The sequence below is a fragment of the Marmota monax genome, unplaced genomic scaffold, assembly GCF_021218885.2.
Source record: "Marmota monax isolate L192 unplaced genomic scaffold, Marmota_monax_Labrador192_F-V1.1 WCK01_AAM20220418_F8-fsc00014, whole genome shotgun sequence".
Taxonomy (NCBI): domain Eukaryota; kingdom Metazoa; phylum Chordata; class Mammalia; order Rodentia; family Sciuridae; genus Marmota; species Marmota monax.
This window is the reverse complement of record NW_026695222.1, coordinates 10,338,617-10,361,770: the sequence shown is the minus strand read 5'-3', so window position 1 is coordinate 10,361,770 and position 23,154 is coordinate 10,338,617. Positions and strand designations below refer to the sequence as shown.

The window sequence follows — 23,154 nt, the reverse complement described above, 5'->3', positions numbered from 1 at the left end:
CGTCGCTCACAGCTCCCACTTCCGGTCACCCATGTCACCCCTGCGCACCCTCAACGCCCGAGGGGATAGAAAAGCGGCAGGGTCAGCTGCTAAGGGGCCCAGGAGCCAGGGTCAGGCCCACCCGGGCGGGTGGGAAGCCCGGTGCGGGCGGGGGGCACGGCGACGGCCGACAGCAGCTGCCCACAGTGGTGATGGCCGCAGAGGCGGCCTCGACACGTGACCCGGACGGGCGGAAGCGGAAGTGCCGGCCTGGAGCCCGCGCTAGGTGGCTGTCCTAACGTTGCCCAGCCGCTGTCTGCACCAGCCATGGACTGCTACACCGCGAACTGGAACCCGCTCGGGGACTCTGCCTTTTACCGGTGAGCCGCCCCGCCCTCCTGCCTACAGCCCGGCTTACCTCGCTCGCCCGCCGGCTCGGGTCTCAGGGTAGAGCCGGCGGCGTTCACCCCTGTCACTATGGGCGCTGGGGTCCGCCCCGCGCCGGCTCTCCCTGTCAGTCAGTCAGGGACTTAATGCACCGCTGCCTCTGGGCAGGGAGCCGGGCCTGCTTCAGAGAAACGACCGAGATGAGCGGTTGCCACTCCCAAGTTTAGGTCTGTCAGCCTCCGGAAGGATGCTCAGATCTCGTTGAAGGAGGCCGCCCGCGGTGACAGCGAGTACCCAGTCTCCTGCTGGAAAGTGCTGCTGAAGTCAGACCACAGGGGCGCTCGGAGGGGGGCGGGATCGCACGGCGGGCGGGGTGTCTGTGCTGACCAAGGCAGGGAGTAGGGGGCGAGTTGTCAGTGAATCCTGGAACAGCGCAAGTGAGGACCCCCTGGTCCGGGGTAGCCTTCCCGCGGGAGTCCTAAACCAGGGATTTTAATTAACTTGTAAAACATCGTTAGCCTGATCAGGATTTTTCAACAACTTCCCTTTGTAAACTAAAATACAGTCTATGTGTTTGTCGGCCCGTATTTGTGTCTTCAACCTCATCTGTTGCTCTCTTATCCAAAGCTTGTGTTCCAGCTGCACAGAATTTCAGGGCCCCAACATACAGTGATATTTTATGGCTTTCTATGTTTGTATCAGCCTACAGTTCTTTCTGTGGGCATTGCCATTTCCCTCTTTAACTCACTGAAGAATTCTTGCTCATTTTTCAGGACTTAGTTCAAGAGTTCTTTCTAGAACCTTCCTTCGCCCTGTCCCGATTGAAATCCTTTAGGCTTCACAGGGCCTGGTGCTAAGATCTGTTATATGTGATACAGTAGGGCAATATTTGTGTGAGTTCCTTTTGCTAAACCAAGCCCTTTGAGGGCTGATATCATGTTTCTTGCATTTTTTTTTATCTCCAGTGCATGTTTAGAAGTGTCTTCTGTGTAACAGTTTTCCAATTAAATTTTTAAAGAATAATTTTAGAGTTGGGAATATAAATCAGTGGAAGAGCCCTTGCCTTTAGGGAGACCCTGGATTTGATCCCCAGCACTGGGTGGGGGGGGGGAGATATCATATGAATTACAATTAAAAGATCGCAAAGACATTGCATCAGGATATTTTTTCAATAGAAGATATTCATTTCTGCTGATGAAACTACTATTCTTACTCATGTATTCAAACTTTTAAATGTAATTTTTGATTTGCAACATGATACACTTCCTAGTTAAATGCCTGGTAACAATTTTTAGAGATCTGTTGCATTTATTCATGATAATTCTCACGAATTATCATGAAATATGCCTATACAATATGAAAAAATTGCAAAAGTTTACTTAAAATCAGTAGGAAATACTAATGATTTTATGTGTTTCAGTAGAGAAGAGATACCAGCTGACAAAGTTAGCATATCATTTAGTGTTCACTCACCACCTAGTTAACACAGCATTCACTTTTTAAAATATTAATTTGTAGTATTCTTGAAAATACATATTGCCTGCCCAGGTCTGTTGAATCAAAGACAAAAGACAATGTCCTCATTACCACTGAACTCCTGTTTAGACCACTAAAGTTTTTTTTAAAAAATCTAAGTCTTGAGTGCATACTATTGACCTGGAGCTGGTTGGCCAATCTACCCTTACCTGTTCTGTACTGCCAGAAAGGATTAAGGGTCTTAATCTTGCTGTAGAGAACATGTTCTAAGTTGCTAACAGATATTTAAACTTTCTTATCTGCTAGACGCTATCCTGAGTACTTGTGTGTTGATTTGCTTAACCTTAACAACTTCATAATGTAGGCATCATGATTAGCCCCATCCTTTTGATGAAGAAGCTGAGGGTCACAGAGGCCAGGTTACAGTAGACCAGGTTATGTAGCTAGTAAGTGGTAGAAACAGGATTTAGACCCAAATGGTCTAGTTCTAGACTCTGCGCTAAAGCATAAGAATTGTTTTGTTTTTTTAAACAGGAAAATGTAAGAACATGTTCTAGTTTCAGTACTGAAAATGCTTTAAGTAAAGGTTCTTTATTTTCTTCATATTTGTACAATCCTAGGACATATTTGTATTCTAGTACGTGAATTGAATGATAAGCAGGTGGGAGACATTGCATTTTGAGTCCTACTGGCAGGACAGGATTCTTCTGCACTAGAGGTAGTATTCTGGAAATTCTGAAATTGGGGAAGGCAAAGAGAGAAAATGGTGACCAGGTCTTATGGGACTCTAAATCTAGACTTTTTTAGTTCTGGGAATTGAATCCAGGAGGCACTGAGCCATATCCCCAGTCCTTTTTTTTATGTTTTATTTTGAGACAGGGTCTCACTAAGTTGGTTAGGGCCTTACTAGATCACTGAAGCTGTCTTTGAACTTGCAGTCCTCCTGCCTCAGCCTCCTGAGTTGCTGGGATTACAGGCATGCACCACTATGCCTGGCAGAAGTCTAGCCTTTTTATCCTAAAAAAAAAAATAAATAAAATAAAATCCTGAGTTGCTGGGATTACAGGCATGCACCACTATGCCTGGCAGAAGTCTAGCCTTTTTATCCTTGAGCTATTGCCATTATTTAATTTGACCCAGCCTTTGCTAGTTTGAACTTGTATTGACCAATACAACAGACATGTACTCTTCCTGTTCTCATAGGGCTAACAGTCACAGGGCAAGACCATTAATAACCATTAGGTATTTGTTTGGTCTTAGTCACTATGAAGGATAATCACTGAGGTGTAGGAGCACATACCTTAAGAAAGCATATAAACTGGGTATGGTGGCACACATCTGTAATCCCAAATACTCGGGAGGCTGAATCAGGAGGATTGTAAGTTTGAGGCAAGTCTCAGTAACTTAGTGAGACATTTCTCAAAATAAAAAGGTCTGGGAACATAGCTCATTGGTATGTGTCCCTGGATTTAATTCCAATATAAAAAATGAGAGAGATGAAGAGAGTGATTGGGAGTGGGGGAAGATAAAGAAGACTTTTCAAAAAAAATATTTCTTTTTTAGTTTTAAGTGGATACAATATTTTATTTTTATGTGGTGCTGAGGATTGAACCCAGTTCCTCACATGTGCTGGGCGAGCACTCTACCACTTGAACCACAACCCCAGCCCCCAAGAAGACTTTTTTAAAAGAAAGAATAATGTCCCATCCAAGAGATAAGTAGACTTAAGTGCAGGGGGAGGGTTAAAGAAGAGCATATACAAAGGTCCTGAGGTAGGAAGGTCTGAAACACTCCCAGTGACCTAAAAAGCCAGTGGGATTGGAGTGCTACAGGCAACAGGCAAGACAAAAGCTGAGGTTGATGTCCTTCTTTTAGGAGTCACACTCTACAGGAACTTATAGACCATCTTATTTGAAAAACATGAGAAATTTAAATTAAGGAAAAGATTAACATGAATGGATTTGCACCGCTTGGGGATTGTTGTGTGTTTTAAGTTCCTTCTGGAGGCAGAAGATGGAAGTAATTGGAAGAATGGAAGCAAAAGAGACTGAGTAAGGAGCCTAGGGAGAAGTTGTGGGTGGTGAGCACTGGGTTAGTGATGGTAGGTGTGGAAGGGGCCTGAGCAATTTAGTTGGTGAAACAGAAGGAGGTTGTAATGACTGCACTTGGGAGGGAGGAGGAAAAACAAGGAATCAAGGATGACTTTGAGTTTTGGCTTCAAATCATGAAAAAGGAAAAGTGAGTTTGGCAGAGAAGAGAGTGAGCACATTGACTTTCAAGCTTTTCAGAAACATTCTTATGGTAAAAGAAAGGATTATGAATCCCTGATGTTCTTAAAAGAGAGGAAGACTATTTTAGTACTATACTTGTGTTTTTGTTTTGCTTTTTTGCTAATATAAACAAATGTTTTAAAAATTGGGTTAAATACACATAATATAAATTTATCATCCTATTTTTTAATGTATTCAGTATGGTTAAGTATATTCACAGTGTTGTACCACCAATTTTCAAAACCTTTTCATCTTGTAAAACTGAAATTCTGTACCCATCAATGGCAACTCCTCACTTTCCCCTCCCCCAGACAGTGGCAGCCATCATTCTATTTTCTGTCTCTATGAATTTGATTGCTCTAAGTACCTAATAGTAAGCAGAATCATATAACATTTGTCTTTTTGTGACTGGCTTACATAATGTCTTCAAGATTCATTGCCATTATAGCATGTCATAATTTCCTTCTTCTTTTTTAATATTTTGTATTGGGGATTGAATCAAGGGGTGCTTTACTACTGAGCTACATCCCCAGCCCTTTTTATTTTTTATTTTGAGACAGAGTCTTGCTGAGTTGCTGAGGCTGGCCTTCAATTTATGACTCTCCTGCCTCAGTCTCCCAGGTTGCTGGGGTTACAGATCTGTGCTACCACACCTGGCATTTAGCCATATTTTAAGGCTAAATAATATCCCATCATATGTATATACCATAATTTGCTTTTCAGTTCTTCAGTCAAGAGGCACTTGGATTGTTCTCACCTCTTGGCTATTGAGAATAATGCTGGCATAAACATGGTGTACAAATACCTTTATAGTAGGGCTAGAGTTGTAACTCAGTGATACAGTGCATGCTTAGCATGCATAAGGCCCTGGGTTGGGTCCTTAGTACCCAACAACAACAAAACCTTTTTGAGACAGGTTGGAGGAATGGGATTTCAGGGGTGACAATGGGTTCTCTTTAGGGACTAGGGATTTGGGGATTATTGGGTTTTCCTAAATCAAGATCTGATGTGCTTCTCTCTCCCCAGGGCTTTGATACTCCAGCCTGTTTCACAAAGGGGCTCTTGTCACATCATGGTGCACCATGATGCTCCAGCAGTTCAACTGCATTGCCATAGGGATTTCTTTACTGTTTCTTGCAGGAGCTAGAATTGAGGCTGCCAGGACAGTCGGTATAATAGTTTTCTAATGTAAGAATCCAGGGTTCATTTCCGCTGCTCAGAAGATTTCCATTTCTGAGACCTGGAAATGGAGGAGAAAGATGTAGCTGGCCTTTCCGTTTGAGGGTACAGCTTGTCCGCACCCTTAGGCTTTTCTGAGAGGCTGCCCTTCACTCTCCCCTTCCACATCCATAGCATCCTTGCAGCACAGCTTGAGTCACCTCACTGAGAAGCCTACTGTAGCTTGAAGACTTTGAGAGGTGATTTGCCTTGTTGCTCTTTGCTCCCTGACCCTTTCTTCTGTACCTCTTTCAGGGCTCCTTTATGCCTGGCTCTGCCTCTTTCATACTTGGTCTATTATTGCCAGTTTCTTAGACCACATCCGACTGGAGGTTTTGGCCCATGGCTTCTGGAGATCCCAACTTTTGCCACTGTCTTCACAGTGATTTTATCCACTTCAGCCACTCTCTCCCCCAGTCCCGCTCAACCCTGGTGCTCATCCAAAACTGCTCTACCTCAGAAGTGTTAAATTCACAGCCTCCTCTTGGACCATAGACTCCTGTCCGAATGGATACTCTGAAACCTCCTGGTTCACCTGCCCTTTAACCTCAGTGGGTCCCCATCCATGGAGCTCTCTTTTGTCTTGGTGTCCACATGCAGAGCCCCTTCTATAGATGTTTCCTTCCCTGTCCGGCTAGCTGGACAGCCATGGGCAGTCACTTCTTTTTCTTGCCTTTTCCCTAACAATCTTGTTCCTTTGCCCTTTGGTTGCACTTGATTGGCACAGGACCACCTCCCTGTGCACCAGTCTCTCACCATCTCTACCTGCACCTGGCTGCAGGGTCACCCAACAGCTAGGTTGGGACTACTACAGTTCCGCTGCCACAGCTTTAGCTTGATGAAGTCATTCTATACTCACTCACCTCAGGGCTCTACTTGTAAATGATTACACTATGAAATACTTGTGAGTAATTAAAATACTTGGGGAATATTAAAAATTGTAATCTCCTTGCTATCCCCTCCCAATAGCTGACTTCATCTCATGTTTCCCAGAGAACTGGAAGTTATGGCATGGAAGCCTAGGCTTCCCCTGACCAAACCTGCTCTTCCCTAACCAAAGGAAAGGTGCCCCTGTTCAGCCACATCCCTGGCTCCCTGCCTTCTTAGACATCATGTGCCGATCCCCTGTCCTCACTTAGCCACAGTGTTTCTCCAGCTATCATCCAGGGCCCCTTGCATCAAGATCACCTGAGATGTTAGCTACGTGCAGGTTCCTAGGGCAGATGCCATAGTATCTGGGGCGAGTCATAAGAATTTGATCTATATTTTCAAGGCTACAGCTCTGCGTTGTTTTCCACCATCTCTGTCCCAGTGTTCCCTATTAGATTCAAGCATACTTAAATCTCCCATCCTTCCTAACCTATAGGTCCTTCCTCACCCCTCTTTCTCTCCCTGTGTCCCCGCTGAAGTCCTGACTGAAGACCCCATCTGTGCTTACTTCCCTTTTCTCTCTTCTCACTGACCAATTACTCTGGCCTGAACACCATGTTCTCAGTGATATTCTTCACTGCAGTTAACATACCCCAGTCTTCATCTGAGCTTAAATCTAGAGCATCGTTCAGGGCTGACCAGTGGGAAGCAAGAAGCAGCCCTTGTGGGCACAAATGGGTTACTGGTGAGCCATAGCTGGTGGCTAGTCTGGAAGTTGAAGCAGCACTGGAAGCATTCAGAGCTGCGGGTAGGTAGACCCCCATCCCGGCCAACACTGTGAGCTCATCAAGGGATTGTGTATTCTGGGCACATTATTGGGGCAGAGAACCACCAGGTGTCCACAAACCCACAGTGCCCACAGACCACGGAGCTGCTGGAAGCAGCAGGAGAGCCCTTTCCTCCTGCAGTGTCCTTTTGGCGCCCTCTATTGAGAAAGCTTAACATTCAGCTCACTTCAGATCAAGTACTGAAGGGTGAATTTGGAGCAGAGAGGCAATAACTTGATAACTGGCCCATTTGACTTCTTAGCTTTCTCAGGAAGCCTTCTGCACACCTATGAATTCCTTTACAATAACAAAACAATCATTTCTGGCTTAATAAGATACTATTATCCTTACAAGTAGAACTATTCTTTCACAAAATGAGAAGAGAACAATCTTAAGTTATTATCCATTATTGAATCCATTAGTTCTCACATTGAGACCCACTATCCCACTGAAAATATTCTGTTATAAAAACTAAATTGTTCTGGGTAAGGTGGCATACACCTAAAATCCCAGTGACTCTGGAGGCTGAGTCAGGAGGATCGCAAGTTGAGACCAGCCCTAAGCTTGCTCAAAATAAAAATAACAAAAATAAAATTGATCTCAAAAGTAGAAAGAATTGAGGATGTTGCTCAGTGATTAAGTGCCCCTGGGTTTAAACCCTGATATAAAAAAAAAATCCCCCCAAAACTAAATTGTAATGTTAACCTCTAGTAATTTGTATATAAAATAAAAATGGGAAGTAGAAGATAATGGCTAGTATATAAATATAAGCACATTGATGTAATAAGCATAGAGAAAATAGGGAAAAACGATTCCAGTTTTCATTTCTATAATTGCTTACGAGGTCATAGTTGATATCTGTAGCTTCCTTCTTCAGTTGCCCACCCCCTACTTCCCTTGCCCTCAGCCAGAACCTCCATTGCTATAGTTGTTTACCTCGTGGAGTCATCCAAGCCTTCATTCCTCACCCAGTCTATTTTTGTTTTTTGTTACTGAAGTTTTTCATTGAGCTTTACTGTTGGGTATGGAAACACTAAGAGCCCCCCCACCCCCAGGACTCCCTGGATTTCAGGCAGTCCTTCTTGCCTCCATTATGTAGCAACAACTTGATTTTACTCTTTGTAATCAGAACAATCACTTTACCTAGTAAATCAACCTCATATTTTATGCCACTGTTGACTCAGAGGCATAGGACCCCAAGATGGCAAGATGATACTCTTTATCTTCTAATTCAATAAATCCATCATTGTGTTTCATTCTCCTCTTGGAGACTCAGCTTTATAAGCCATTGGATCTCAAAGTTCTGGGACTGGAAGCAACATTTTTATAAGATGGTTATTAGGTGTGATAGTGAAAGGAGCCACTCCCACTTCTACCCCTGGATTCCAGGTCCCATGTATTCTGTCTATGGGGAAGGTAATACCTAATAGTCCCTGATTCACAGCATAAGCTGCATCCTAAAAGACAGACCCTTATCTTTTTAAAGGGTGCTGGCTCCCAATTGGGTTTGCAACTGATTCAAAAAATTTTGGCCAGCCCTTTGTGGGTAATGGGATATATGGTAAGACCAGTTGGTTCCATGGCCCTAAGCCCACTGTTGCACTTTCCTTGCTGTGGAATGAAGTTCTTGATTAGATGCAGTGCTTTGCAGAATGCCATAAGGGTGAATAAAGCATTCTGTGAATCTACAGATGGTGGGTGCTGGCAAACACATTAGAGGCAAGAAAGGAAAATCCGATTTGTCCTTCCATAATGGAAGAAGCCCAATGTAATCAACTTGCAGGCTGGCCTCCTGAGAATGGTGCCAAACTGGGGCCCTATATTAGGCACTCACTCAGGATTGTTAACCTGGTCAGCTTTAGATAGGGAAGCTTCCAAGACCTCTACCTCAAGTAGAAAATAAATAAAAAATAAAACATAAAATTTAATTGTGTGGGTTGCTGAATTATAACAGTGGAATTCAACAACAAGCCATTTCTCACGTGTAGGTTAAGGCACTGATCAAAACAATGGATCCTGAAACTTGAACAGGGACTTTTGATCAGACCCAGAGGAAACTGACAATCTTGGAACCCCTGTCACTCCAAGCCTCCCTTAGCAGTAAAAGTAGCTTACCTTCCCATCTCTGTAGAGATTAGCCTTCCTTGGCTTGAAAACCCTATGATTACCTTATTCAAGAATGGCAAACTTGGAAGGGGAAAGCTTTTTCCAGACTGGCACACCATTTGTGCCAGCGTCATTTTCTCTTTGTAAATGTTCATGTGAACTCATAATAATCCATCCCATACCAGAATCCTTGTAGTCATCATTAATGCCACACGTTTAAATATGGAAGCCATTCCCAAAGCACGTGCTTCAGTTGGCACCTCATCAGAGTAAACTTCAGGCTTGGTTAATTGTGATGCCACAGCATATGATAGGTTTCTGTCATCCATTTCCCTTTGGCAAAGAGCTCAACACCAAACCAATTCCCAAATTCCCTCTTTAGGGGTTTTTCTCCTGGGGCCATTCCCTATACCAAGTCTGTATCTATCTGGATCCAGCCAGGAGATTTAAATTGGAAAAGTTAATATAAAGAATTAGTAATCTATGACATAAGTATATATAAAATATATAAGAAAATCTTATATGGTATCTTAGGGATGAGGGAGAGTACCCCAAGAATGGCAAACACGGGAAGAGAAGCCTCTCTCTAGACTGGGGTTCAGACCTGTTGGAGAAAATATGGTTGCAGCCCACTGGATGCTGGTTATATCAGACTAGAGCTGACTTATAGTATTGGGGAACCAAGAGGTTACTCTCTAAGGTGCAAGGGGTAGGGGATGCAGGGAAACCATAGCTGGAAGCCCCAGAATGTGCATGTGCAACCAGAGGTGGGTTCCTGTGACTGGACTACATGGCATCCATAGGTAAAGATGTACAATTGTGCAAAGGGAGTCAATGGAAAATGTGATAGGGTACAAGTGAGGCACAGCTAGTGACCAGGCGTCTTGGTATGCAAAGGAATCTGCTGCTTATCATGGGAAGGAAGCCCAAGGTGTGGTGTCTTCAGAGAGCCAGGAGTTGATCTAGACATGGTTTTCCAGATGCATAGGGGGCCTAACACCACCAGGTGTCCTCACACCCTGCCTGCTGGCCTATTCATAGCTTTCAGGAACTCTTCTACTGGGAAAGCTTAACATTGTGTTCACTGTATGGTTGAAAATTTTGAGAGTGCTGCCCATTATCATAGTACATTATGAAGGGTGAATTTGGAACTGAAAGGCAATCAATTGATAACTGGCATGATAGCTCTATGTAAATATATATTTTTATCAGACTTTTCACCCAATGATTTAAAAAAAAATTTTTTTAGTTGTTGATAGACCTTTATTTTTTATTTATTTATACGCAGTGCTGAGAAGCAAACCCAGTGCCTCACACTACCGCTGAGCCATAGCCCCAGCCCCACACCCAATGATTTTAGTAACAAAATGTCAAAAGAAATGCATATGGGTTATAAAATTCAATATTTCAGAAATTAATAAAATATTTAGTACAAAAATAAACATTACTTCTATATGTCACTCCGTTTATCACCTTTCCAAGAGATAACTGCTTTTTCTGGCTTTGTTTGGAAGCCTCTGAGCATTTTTCTATATATTTGTACACAAACATGTTTATATTTAAATGTGTTTGTCAAAAACACATACTCAGTTTTTTATTACATAAATAGGCTTATATGGTCAATGTTGAGCTGCAGCTTACTCGTTTTACTTTCCACTGTATCTCAGAGATAAGTTCACATCACTAATGACAGGTCACCTTAATGATGGCTACATAGCATTCCCCAGAATGGGTGGGCCTATTATTGTTTATTTAACTAGTCCAATTTTGATGAACTTGTTTAAAAAAATATTTTTTAGTGTTGATGGACCTTTATTTTATTCATTTATTTATATACAGTGCTGAGAATTGAACCCAGTGCTTCACACATGTGAGGCAAGCATTCTACCACTGAGCCACAACCCCGGCCCCATTTTGATGAATTTTTAAAGAGAGTTTGCAAGGTTTAGGCTAAGTCAAAGGGTATTTGCATTTTAAAAGTCAAATAGATAGCACTTCATTTTCTTCTGTAAGAGCCAATCCATTTATACTTGAGTGTTCATTTCCCACATCTTCAACAGTACTAGATTTTTTATTTGTTTCTTGTTTTGTTTTTTCCAATCAGATGACCAAAACATAAAAATAATTTGGAGCACACCTGTAATTCCAGCTACTTGGAGACTGAGGCAGGAGGATGGCAGGTTTGAGCGCAGCTTGGGCAATTTAGTGAGACACTGTCTCAAAAAGAGCTGTGGATGTAGCTCATTGGTGAAGCAATCCTGGGTCCAATCCCCAGTACTGCAAAAAAAAAAAAAAAAAAAAGAGTAAATAAAAAGTAAAAAGACTGGGTCTGTATAGCTCAGTGGCAGAGCACTAGCCTAGCCTGTGTGAGGCACTGGGTTCAATCCTTAGCACCACATAAAAATAAACAAAGAAAATAAAGACATGCTGTCCATCTACAACTATTAAAAAAAAAATGAAAACTTGGGCCTGGGGTTGTAGCTCAGTGGTAGAGCGCTCGCCTAGCACTTGTGAGGCACTGAGTTCAAGCCTCAGCACCACATAAGATAAATAAATAAAATAAAGGTTAAAAAAAATTTTTTTAAAGTGAAAACTTAAAAAATTCTTTACCTAGTAATTAGATATGTCTTCATATCCTTTGATCATTTCTTTAGTGTGTTGTTTCTTTTTCTGTTGATTTGTAAAGGAGGCCTTTTTTCTTCATACTAATCCTTTGTTATAAAACTTACACATCTTTTCATAGTGGTCACTAGGCTTTTATTTTATGTACTAAATTTTTTTTTTAAATTTCACTTATTTATTTTTATGTGGTGCTGAGGATCGAAACCAGGGTCTAGCACGTGCAAGGCGAGTGCTCTACCTCTAAGCCACAACCCTGGCCCATATACTAAATTTTAATATACAAATTTAAAATTTTTATGTCATAAATCTTGATAGTTTCTGAGTTGTATCTTGTTCTGAAAGACCTTTCCATAGCTCAACATTATAAAAGTATCAGCCTAGATTTTTTCAAATTTCTTATGTTCAGTTTTTATTTTTAGTTAAATTGTTTGTGTGTTGATTTTATGGTGTTGGGGATCAAACTCAGCCTTATGCATACTAGGAAAGCACCTACCACTGAGCTACACCTCCAAACCTTTTATGTTTAATTTTTAAATATTTTCACATAAAACAGTATGATAGAACTCCTGACCATTTTTCTTTTAGTATAATTTTTATTTTTAAAAATTAACTGAAGCCTTTTGAGAAAATTATTCCTTTTTCCATGTATTATATACATTTTTTTCCTCTTGACATATGTCTTTCTACTTTGTTTTAAAAAATGTATAAAGGTTTTCTAATGTTAATTATTTAATAAATAACTGTAAATGTGACTCTTGGTAGGGGGTTGCTGAGGGTGGAACCTGGGACCTTGAGCATGCTAGGCAGGCTCTCTTGTTATTGTGTTTTTTTTTTTCAAAATAAATCAACGTTCTGTTACTATCCCTGGCCTTATTTAACAATTCTGCCCTTCACCTGCAAGTAACCATTCATAAGAGATTGTTGTCTTTCCACCATTTCTTAGAAGCAAATGAATGTATATTATTTTTACTTTTTAAATTTTAATTTTAACCCATTTTTTAATTTTTCTTTGTGACTTGTATATTTTATATTATTGCTTAGAAATTGCTATGGTGGTACATGCCTGCAACCCCAGCAACTCTGGAGGCTGAGGCAGGACGATGGCAAGTTTGAGGCCAGACTGGACAACTTAGTGAGACACTATCTCAAAAATAAAACATAGAAAAGGGCTGGGGATGTAGCTCAGGGGTAAAGTAACCTGGGTTCAATCCCCAGCACTAAATAAAAAATAAATTATTGCTACTTTGAGATAGTACAAATATTGAAGATCTTTTTTTCTTATATGGCATTTTTTTAACATTTAAATCTTGAAATCCATCTGGAAGATATATTATCGTAAAGATTAAGTAACGAAATAACATTATTGAGAATCTTCCCATATGGTCTCATTTCAAATATCAATTTGTACCATTTTGAAATGCTATCTTTTTTATATGCTCAATTCCCAGGTTCTTTTCTGGATTCTGCTCTCTTACATTGATCTATTTATTTTTTCCTATGCTAAAACAATAGTTTTTTTTTTTTTTTTTTTCACATCAGGCAGGAAATGTGCCATGTTGCAACAAGTTTAGAGGGAGTTATATCTCACGCAGTGGCATGAACAACCATGCTTATGAACTGAAAAGGATCCTAAACAATAGTTTTAATTAACTTCAGTTTATATAGTGTGCTTGAAATTTGGCATGTATCTGTTCTCATATTTTCAAAATGTTTTAAAATATTTTCTGGTATTTTCCTTCAGATGATCCTCCATATCATGAACTTTAGAACCAGTTTATGCATCTTCCACACAAAAAAAAATTGTGAGGAAGGATTTTATCAGAATTCCTATGCATTTATAAAACATTTTGGAAAATTTCTCCATGTCTTTTATACCTTTGAGGAAACTTCTGTGTGATTTTGCAAAAATTTTCTTTAGTTTTATTCTTGGGTATCTTGAAATTGTATTTCTATGATTTTTAAAAGTTATATTTCTCTGTCTTTCTCTTTCTCTTCTGTAGTGAGAGAGAGAATCCAGGCCTCGCACATGTGAGGCAAGCACTCCACCACTGAGCCACATTCCCACCTTCAAATGTTACATTTCAAATGAGTCTTGCTATGGTATAAAAAATGTCTTTCTCTAGAAAATGGATTGATTTTTGTTGATCACCCTGTTGAGCTATCTTATGTTCCATAGGCTGCTTTGGATTTTTAAAGTAGATTGTCATATTATGTGCAAATACAGGTTGGGTATTCTTATCCAAAGTTTGGGACAAGAGGCATTTCAGATTTCAGAGTTCTTTGGATCTTAGCATATTTGCATGGATATAACAGTTGAGGATTCCTAATCTGGAAATCCAGAAACCCCAAATGCTCCAAAATCTGAAACAATGCTCAGAATGTTCCAGGATTTTAAAGCATTTTGGATTATGGGATTATGGGCACTCAACCTATAGTAATAATCTTGCTCTACCCATTTTTTTTCCTTAATTATTTTATCTGGAACTCAAAGATATATGTCAAATGGTAGGTAATGGTGAGCATCTTCCTTATCATTAATGGGAAGGCTGCTGAAATGATACTAGCCAAAATGCCCTCCTTAAATACTGTCTCTCTTGACATCCTGGAATAGTGCCCATTCTTTCTTTGTCCTTTGGCTCTCCCCTTTTACCTACCTCCAAATATCAACGGCATGCTTCAAGTTACCTACTCCAACTTATTCGATACACACTTGGTGATTCATGCACATCTCAGATTGCAGTCATCTCATGCCTGCTCATGATTTTCTTACCTCCAATAAGCCAAGCATTCACAAATTGCCATCAATCCAGAACCCTCTCACCAGCCCAATCTCACAGAAGAGCTCCCCTTGGATTTCTTTGATGCTCTGGGACAGTTCATCATCACTCAGCATAGCTGGACCCATAGGTTTAAATCTCACAGCCTGATTCATTGTTAAGAACCAGAAATAGAATAAAGATTCCTTCCCCTGAGAGACTTTCTCTGAGGGTCTTATTTCCCACCTCACCCTAGTCCTGTCTCAGTTTGTGCCTTGGATATTAGTCATGAAACCTGCCTCAGGAGCTCTTACCAATCATGGATACTAGCCCCCAAAGTCCATCCTTCCTTTTTAATACCCTCTGCTCCCTCCTCTGTTGTTCCTAGGCAGGCATGTAGTCAATTTTTAGTTGTTATTCCTCTCTCTGCCTCTACTTTGTGAGGGAACTCTCCTTCCCCATGAAGGACAAATGGGGACTTTAAGGGTTCCTCTAGGGCTTATTCTATCTAGATGCAGGGTCGTGAGGAAGTTAATATCTGCTCATCTCTGTGGACAGGAAATATGAACTGTACAGCATGGACTGGGACCTGAAAGAGGAACTCAGGGACTGCCTGGTGGCTGCTGCACCCTATGGGGGCCCCATTGGTAAGTTGTCCTTCCCCTATTGCGTGCTCTGGGATCCTGGAATGAACTTGATTCCTGAGGGCCTTGCTGTCAGGTAGTTCTTTGCCAACTCACTCTGTTAAAATGCTTTTAGTTTTGGTTCTCCTAAGGTCAGCCTCATGGGTAGGCCTGAGACCCTGGTCCATGAGGCCTGCATGGGGCCTGAGAGTCTAGGACAGAAATCTCTTTTCAAACCACAGCGCTGCTGAGGAACCCCTGGAGGAAGGAGAAAGCTGCCAGCGTGCGACCAGTACTTGAGATTTACTCTGCTTCCGGTATGCCTCTGGCCAGCCTACTGGTGAGCATTCCAGACTGTCCCTGGGTCTGTGGGCTGGGCAGGGCTTCCTTATTCCAAGGAGAGCCTCAGGAGTCTCTCTTTGCAGTGGAAGAGTGGACCTGTGGTGTCCCTGGGCTGGTCAGCTGAGGAGGAGTTGCTTTGTGTGCAGGAAGACGGTGCAGTGCTGGTTTATGGGCTTCATGGTGACTTCCGAAGACACTTCAGCATGGGCAATGTAAGGGGTCACAGGGGGCTGGGAAAGAGGATGGGGATTATGACCCTGTGGTTCCCTCAACCCATGGTCCTTTTCCCCAGGAGGTGCTCCAGAACCGGGTTCTGGATGCCCGGATCTTTCACACTGAATTTGGTTCTGGGGTGGCCATCCTCACGGGGGCCCATCGTTTTACCCTCAGTGCCAATGTGGGCGATCTCAAACTCCGCCGGATGCCAGAGGTACCAGGTGAGCCCTGAGATAGCTCTTTAGCGCCACAGATGTGCCTCCAGACTGTGGGACCAGCTGAGGGCTCTATTAATCATGAGGTTGTCCCCTTCCCTGGTTGCAGGTCTACAAAGTGCACCCTCATGCTGGACCACACTCTGCCAGGACCGAGTAGCACACATTCTCCTGGCTGTGGGGCCTGATCTTTACCTCCTGGACCATGCAACCTGCTCTGCAGTGGTGAGTGCCTGAGTGAGAATGAAACGGAGGGGCGAGGGAGGCAGTGGGAAGGCTCTGAGAAGTGTCCATCTGGTATTCTACTCCGCCCTGCCCCAGATGCCTCCTGGCCTAGCCCCAGGAGTGAGCAGCTTCCTGCAGATGGCTGTCTCCTTCACCTACCGACACCTGGCGCTCTTCACAGACACAGGCTATATCTGGATGGGGACAGCATCACTCAAGGTGTGATCCTAGAATAACAGGGGATACTACACTTGTCCAATGAAAATCTGTTGGGGGGTAAGGGAGGGACTTTTCAATCAGACTGGTGACTGCTGGGATAGGGCCATGACATCCCTGCCCCCTTTCAGGAGAAGCTGTGTGAATTCAACTGCAACATCCGGGCACCCCCGAAGCAGATGGTCTGGTAAGAATAGTGGTGTTATTTGGGGATGGGAGTGAAACATGTTTCTGGGGACACCCAGTATCATCCTGTCTATTGGCCAAACCAAGTAGAGCTTGGATCTTCTATTTGGCCAATGAACACTGAAGGAACCATTGTCCTGGTGGGCTTCAGCTGCCATGGGGAGCTGTTGATACAGGGGTGAGAGGGAAGCAGACAGGTCATCCTGTGGCCAAAAGAATAGAATAAGGGCACAGTCTTGTGCAGGGCTGAACCAGGGCAAAGGGATGCAGCAGTGATGTGGGAGACTTGGCTGTGGGTCTGCTGTCCTGGAAGTGTCCCAGACTTGTGTGTATGGTGCTGTCAACAGGTGCAGTCGTCCTCGCAGCAAGGAAAGGGCTGTCGTGGTGGCCTGGGAGAGGCTGCTAATGGTGGTGGGCGATGCACCTGAGAGCATTCAGTATCCTTGAAGGGCTGCCTTGTGGTGTGGGAGGGGGGAGGGAGGTCACTGGCCCCACCCTAACTTTAGACACTCTTGGAAACCTTAACCAAGCTCAGGTTTGTGCTTGATGAGGATTCCTACCTGGTACCTGAACTTGATGGGGTCCGCATCTTCTCCCGCAGCACCCATGAGTTTCTACATGAGGTTCCAGGTGAGGTCCCCACAAGGGTATCATGTAACCCGGGGTAGAGGCTCCTCAACATCCCAGTTGCCCTAGGCCAGTGGCCAAAGGAGGATCTAGGTATTGAGGCAAGACTGAAGGTTTCTTGCCCCATCTACACTCACCGACTCCCTCCCACAGTGGCCAGTGAAGAGATCTTCAAAATTGCCTCGATGGCCCCCGGAGCACTACTGTTGGAGGCCCAGAAGGAGTATGAGGTAAATCCATGGACTTCTTCCCAGGCCCTAAGATGGGAAGAAGTCCCTTCTTCCTGCCCCCTGACTGGTCCAGCCCTCTGCCCCTGTATGGGCATGTGTGGGCACAGCCAGGTGCCACCTATCAAGAGAGGGTTTCAGATGCCTGTATCAGCAGCTCAGGAGGCTGAAGCAGGAGGATTACAAGTTCAAAGCCAGCCTCAGCAACCTAGTGAGGCCTAAGCAACTTAGGTGAGACCCTGTCTCAAAATAAAATTTAAAATGATATTTTAAAGAATAGGGCTAGGGATGTGGCTCAGTGGTTAAGTGTTCCTGGGTTCAGTCCTCAGTGCCGAGGACACATAAAAAGAGGGCTTCAGGGAGAATACTGGTGGACTGCTCGGGAATTCAAGTAACATGGGTGTTTCTCCACATGGTAATGGAAAAAGATAGGGCGTCCTTGCTATCTCCAGCTAGGCATAAGTCAGCACTACTGTTAGAAGTTGTCAAGGCCTCCCAGAGGCAACTGTGAGCCAACATGGGATGATCTCAGTTATACTGAACAGAGTGAGAGAGTTCAGGCTCCAGCCTATGCAGGCCCTCCAAACCAGCCCATTTGAACTATAGTCCAGAGGGGCTAAGGGCCAATGTGGGGTTTCTCTGTCATTTTGCTCCATCACCGAACCTCTCCCTGCAGAAAGAAAGCCAGAAAGCAGATGAGTACCTACGAGAAATCCAGGAGCTGGGGCAGCTGACTCAGGCCGTGCAGCAGTGCATTGAGGCTGCAGGACACGAACACCGACCAGACATGCAGAAGAGTCTGCTCAGGGTTGGGCTGGAGAGGGTTCTGGGAATGAGGGGATGCTGGGAAGGAGGTGAACTGGTTTTTGCAGTGGAGAAAGCTTTCTTCCATTGCCCTCTGGCTCTTCTCAGGCGGCTTCGTTTGGGAAGTGTTTCCTTGACAGATTTCCACCTGATAGTTTCGTGCACATGTGTCAGGACCTGCGTGTGCTCAATGCTGTCCGGGACTACCACATTGGGATTCCCCTCACCTATAGCCAGTATCCTCAAGCATGGAGGGGAGGGTATTTATAGCTGGGGGTGACTGGGGAAGGGGCTGGAGATGTGGTCTGCAGGTACTTGGCAAACAGGACTTATCCCCATCTGGATCCTTAACCAAGGAAAATACAGATATAAGCAGCTCACCATCCAGGTGCTGCTGGACAGGTATAGAAAGCCCAGGGATGCTATAGGAGGGCTGTAAGTGGCGGGGGCATTATGGCCTTGGGTAGAGTCTTATGGTCATTGTATTTGACACATCTTAAGGTTTTGGAGGCCTGAGGCACAGGCTGGGGCTTCTCTGCTCCCTTTCTCTGCCCTACCTTGTCCCTTGTGCTCTCTCACCCTCCTTGTCTGCCAGGCTTGTATTACGGAGGCTATATCCCCTGGCCATCCAGATATGTGAGTACCTGCGTCTTCCAGAAGTACAGGGCGTCAGCAGGATCCTGGCCCATTGGGCCTGCTACAAGGCAAGGATGTGGGACCCAAGGGCATTTAGGTGATTTCAGGCCCTGGTGAAAAATGTGGAATGAGGGGGTAAGGGTCTGATCAAGGCCCTGTGGGGCTGGGAGATAAGGAGTGACATATAGATGTGTATGACACCCTCCCCCATACACCTTGCAGGTGCAGCAGAAAGATGTATCAGATGAGGATGTTGCACGGGCCATTAATCAGAAGCTGGGGGACACGCCTGGTGTCTCGTACTCTGACATTGCTGCGCGGGCCTATGGCTGTGGCCGCACAGAGCTGGCCATCAAGGTGTGGGTGCCCAGCCCTCTCCAGATTCTGTGATATGAATTTTCAAGGCCCCTGTGCCAGCTCTTCTCTGCCTTCCTCCCCACCCTGCAGCTGCTGGAATATGAGCCACGCTCAGGGGAGCAAGTGCCCCTTCTCCTAAAGATGAAGAGGAGCAAACTAGCACTGAGCAAGGCCATCGAGAGTGGGGACACTGACCTGGGTGAGCAGGGTTTGGGTGAGAAGCAGACTGGGTCATCTGGGCTGAGGAGGGCCAAGGGTAGAGTTCCCAGCCTATCTTATTATTCCTACAGTGTTCACAGTATTGCTGCACCTGAAGAACGAGCTGAACCGAGGAGACTTTTTCATGACCCTCCGGAACCAGCCCATGGCCCTGAGTTTATACCGACAGGTGTGTGTGGTGGGCAGGTAGCAGGATGGAGCTGCCTGAGCCCTTGAGTTGGCATTGCTGACTGATGGCCTGCCCTCTGCCCAGTTCTGTAAGCATCAGGAGCTAGAGACGCTGAAAGACCTTTACAATCAAGATGACAATCACCAGGAGCTGGGCAGCTTCCACATTCAAGCCAGCTATGCTACAGGAGAGGTCTGAGGTCCATGGAGTGGGTGGAGCCCATGAGCTGGGGCTATTAGTCTGTTGCCTTTTCCGGGAATGTAGGCTTTAGCATTTGGTTCACACTCCATCCAACATCCTCACTGTTGAAGGGAGAGTTTGAGAAAAGGTGTGGCCAGAATGGGGGCTGGTTCCAAAGGAGCTAGTCATCCCTCTAGGACACCAGAGTGGTGCCCCTAGTGGGTAAGGCTGACCTTGGTGACCCTTGGCACAGGGACTGGGGAGCTGTCACCTGGGTGGGGAGGGCCAAGGTCCTTTGCATTGTGAACTCAGTCTCCCTTTGTCTTTGTAGCGTATTGAGGGACGAGTAGCAGCTCTGCAGACAGCAGCTGATGCCTTCTACAAGGCCAAGAATGAGTTTGCAGCCAAGGTTTGGCTTACCCTTTTCTAAGAGCTGCCTGGCCTCCCCTCTTGCTCTTGTCTCTCTCATCCCCGACCTGCCTCATCCTGGTCCCCAGGCTACAGAGGATCAAATGCGGCTCCTACGGCTACAAAGGCGCCTAGAAGATGAGTTGGGGGGCCAGTTTCTAGACCTGTCTCTACATGACACAGTCACCACCCTCATCCTCAACGGCCATAACAAACGTGCAGAACAACTGGCCCGTGATTTCCGCATCCCTGACAAGAGGTATATAGGGACCTGGGCAGCACGTGGACAACCTGCCTTTTCTGCAAAACCTCTAAGCCCAGCTTTCCGCAGGCTTTGGTGGCTAAAGCTGACTGCCCTGGCAGATTTGGAAGACTGGGAGGAACTGGAAAAGTTTTCTAAGAGCAAGAAATCACCCATCGGTTACCTGGTAAGTCAGGGGTACTCCTTCCAAGCCCCCAGTAGCGAGGGTAGTCCTGGGCAGGGAGACAGGTAGGATGACTTATTCAGGCACCTGTTCTGCTGCCCATGTATTAGCCCATGTGTGGGCAGATAGCATCCACAGTGTTGAGTGCACTGGAGGATGGGCTGGAGTCTGTCTGCAAAGGGAGGTGTAAAGTGAGCCGCTTTCCCCCAAAGTGCCAGCAGGAACAACATGTGCCTGGGCTTTCCTGCTTGAGTTGGGGAAACGGGGGTCTGAAAAGGTGCACCTGTTGGGTAGAGGAAGATATCACGTCACAGGGTTTTGTATCCTGTGGCAGGGGTTCAAAGGTGTGGCGGGCAAATTTGATAATGGCAACCATGAGAGAAAACAAGACCTGAGAGGGCAAGTGGCAGCAAATGCCTGTTGTCAAGTGGGTAGTGGTGGATGGTGGAGGAGGAGCATGAAAATAATAGATTTCAAGATTCTAACAGGCCTTTGGTTTGGGTTTTTTTCCTGCCCCAAGCATGTTGAGATCACAACTGTTTTGCCATTGTTGGGACTGGTATATAAAATACATATGGACAGTGTATCCATTGGGCTTTGCTCAGAAGAGAACACAGGCTATCCTTTGTCTTACCTCTCAACCCTTCCCTCTCCTGTGAAGCCCTTTGTGGAAATCTGCATGAAACAACACAACAAATATGAGGCCAAGAAGTACGCTTCCCGAGTGGGTCCTGAGCAAAAGGTCAAGGCTTTGCTTCTCGTCGGGTGCGTTGAATCAGGGCCCTGTGGGTGTGAGGTGGCTGAGAAGAGGCAGGGTTGGTGCCCTTGGGCAGTCCCAATACCATCTCCCCTTCTGCTCCAACCATAGGGATGTAGCTCAGGCTGCAGATGTGGCCATCGAGCACCGGAATGAGGCTGAGCTGAGCCTTGTATTGTCCCACTGCACTGGAGCCGCAGATGGAGCCACAGCTGACAAGATTCAACGAGCCAGAGCACAAGCCCAGAAGAAGTGAGGAGCACTTCCTTCAGGGGGTTCTTCCCCTAGACCCTGGACTTGGCAGGAGGAGTACTTTATCCAGCTCGTTCCCCAGAGCAAAGCTGAGGAAGGGGCCGGAGAGGAGGGGACTCTCATTGTAAATAAAGATGGGACACTTTAGAATGCTTGTCTTATGCAGTCCAGCCTAAGAAAAGCAAATCTGAGGCAGAACCATCTAGACATTGCAGCAGAACTCCATGCATTTGATGGTGTTAGTACTGGAGGTAGAGTTTTTACAAGAGGGCCCTGTCTATCTCCATATAGTTATCAAGGAAAGTTCTATCAGGCTCACAGACCTGAGGAAGATTATGGGGATAAATAGCACAAAACTCAGCAAGAATCACACTAAAAAACACTATGTGCTTGTGCACACACTCAGGAGAACCATGTTAAACATTGTGCCATTATTATGTCGTTTCTCATGACAGTCTTGTGAGATAGATAACATCAACCCGCTAACATAAGAGGAAATTGAGGACCAGGGAGGTTGCTAATAGCAAATGCGTAGCAAAACAAGGATTTGAAACCCAGATTGACTTCAAGCTGGAATGGGAATCAGACCCTCTGTGATCAGGGAGCCCTGAGGAGAGGCCACAGGATTTAAGAGAGGCATGTTGTGGGAGTTGAAGGAGAAGCCTTAGAGAGCCCTGCTATAGTGGTGGCAATTCTTGAGTGGTGTCTGGGTTGAAGAGGAAAGGAAGCTAGAACATCTCAATTCTGCCTAAGAACTGTGAACTAGAGACTCCTTGTCCTTACCTCACCCCCACCCAGGGGAGACCTCACCTCCAATCAGTAGGGAGTCTTCTTGGCCCTCTGCTCTTTGTCTCCAGCCTTCAGTCTGTACTCCAATGCACCCATTACCCAGGGCATACCATTTTCTTTGTGTTGCCCTCTTTTGTTTAGCAGGAGGACAAAGGGGAAAACCAAAGCCTGGCGGGATAGCAGGTCTCATTAGAGCTTCAAACCTTACCCCTGCCCTTAATACTCCTAAGCATAACCACACTTCAAAAAAGAGGGGGAGGGGCTGAGGCTGTGGCTCAGTGGTAGAGGGCTTGCCTAGCATGTGTGAAGCACTGGGTTCGATTCTCAGCACCACATATATAAGTAAATGAATAAAAATAAAGGTCTATACATCTAAAAAATATTTTTTTAAAAAGAGGGGGAGACTTGGGACCTGGTAAGGTATGTCCTTTTCTTTTTCCCCATCTGATTTGCAAATGTAAGTTTGTGAAAATCCTCCAAGGGGGTATAGCTCAAATTCTAAAATAATCATTTGCTATATTCACTACTTATATGTGGTCAAGAATTCAGATAGTGCCTGGGTCTGCAGCTCTGTTAGAATGCTCACCCAGCATGTGCGAGCACTGGGAAAAAAAAAAAAAAATTGAACAGGATGGTTTGTGTCTGCTCCACAGTATCTGGACATCAAAAGGCAGGCGGTAACTTGACAGCTGGGTACTGAAATTACCCGGGGGTTTGCTTTCCCAGGTGTCTGCTTGAAGCTGGTTAACTAGGACCTTAGGGTTGTGAAC

At 44.9% G+C, this 23,154-nt stretch overlaps 1 protein-coding gene and 1 pseudogene across 1 annotated transcript; one reads left to right on the top strand and one right to left on the bottom strand.

The window, feature by feature from the left end:
* The first annotated feature begins 208 nt into the window (after positions 1–208).
* Vps16 (VPS16 core subunit of CORVET and HOPS complexes) lies at positions 209–21,745 on the top strand. The gene is made up of 24 exons (XM_046433694.2): positions 209–359; positions 15,070–15,158; positions 15,377–15,474; positions 15,560–15,688; positions 15,769–15,913; positions 16,017–16,132; positions 16,229–16,351; positions 16,480–16,535; positions 16,882–16,971; positions 17,070–17,164; positions 17,315–17,391; positions 18,065–18,196; positions 18,301–18,428; positions 18,559–18,594; positions 18,788–18,896; positions 19,051–19,185; positions 19,276–19,384; positions 19,476–19,573; positions 19,658–19,765; positions 20,085–20,162; positions 20,251–20,420; positions 20,493–20,589; positions 21,248–21,351; positions 21,455–21,745. The coding sequence occupies exons 1-24, from the start codon at positions 307–309 to the stop codon at positions 21,597–21,599; spliced, it is 2,520 nt and encodes an 839-aa protein (XP_046289650.1). The 5' UTR covers positions 209–306; the 3' UTR covers positions 21,600–21,745.
* LOC124086022 (small nucleolar RNA U13) lies at positions 13,289–13,383 on the bottom strand (annotated as a pseudogene).
* Positions 21,746–23,154: the final 1,409 nt, after the last annotated feature.

What these genes read in the sequence shown, in the direction of transcription:
- Vps16 (XM_046433694.2), top strand. Translation starts at nt 307, where the DNA reads ATGGACTGCTACACCGCGAACTGGAACCCGCTCGGGGACTCTGCCTTT. An exon ending in CCCCCGAAGCAGATGGTCTG is followed by an intron (nt 16,536 to 16,881) that starts GTAAGAATAGTG and finishes TGCTGTCAACAG; the next exon opens with GTGCAGTCGTCCTCGCAGCA. An exon ending in ATTCCCCTCACCTATAGCCA is followed by an intron (nt 18,429 to 18,558) that starts GTATCCTCAAGC and finishes AGGAAAATACAG; the next exon opens with ATATAAGCAGCTCACCATCC.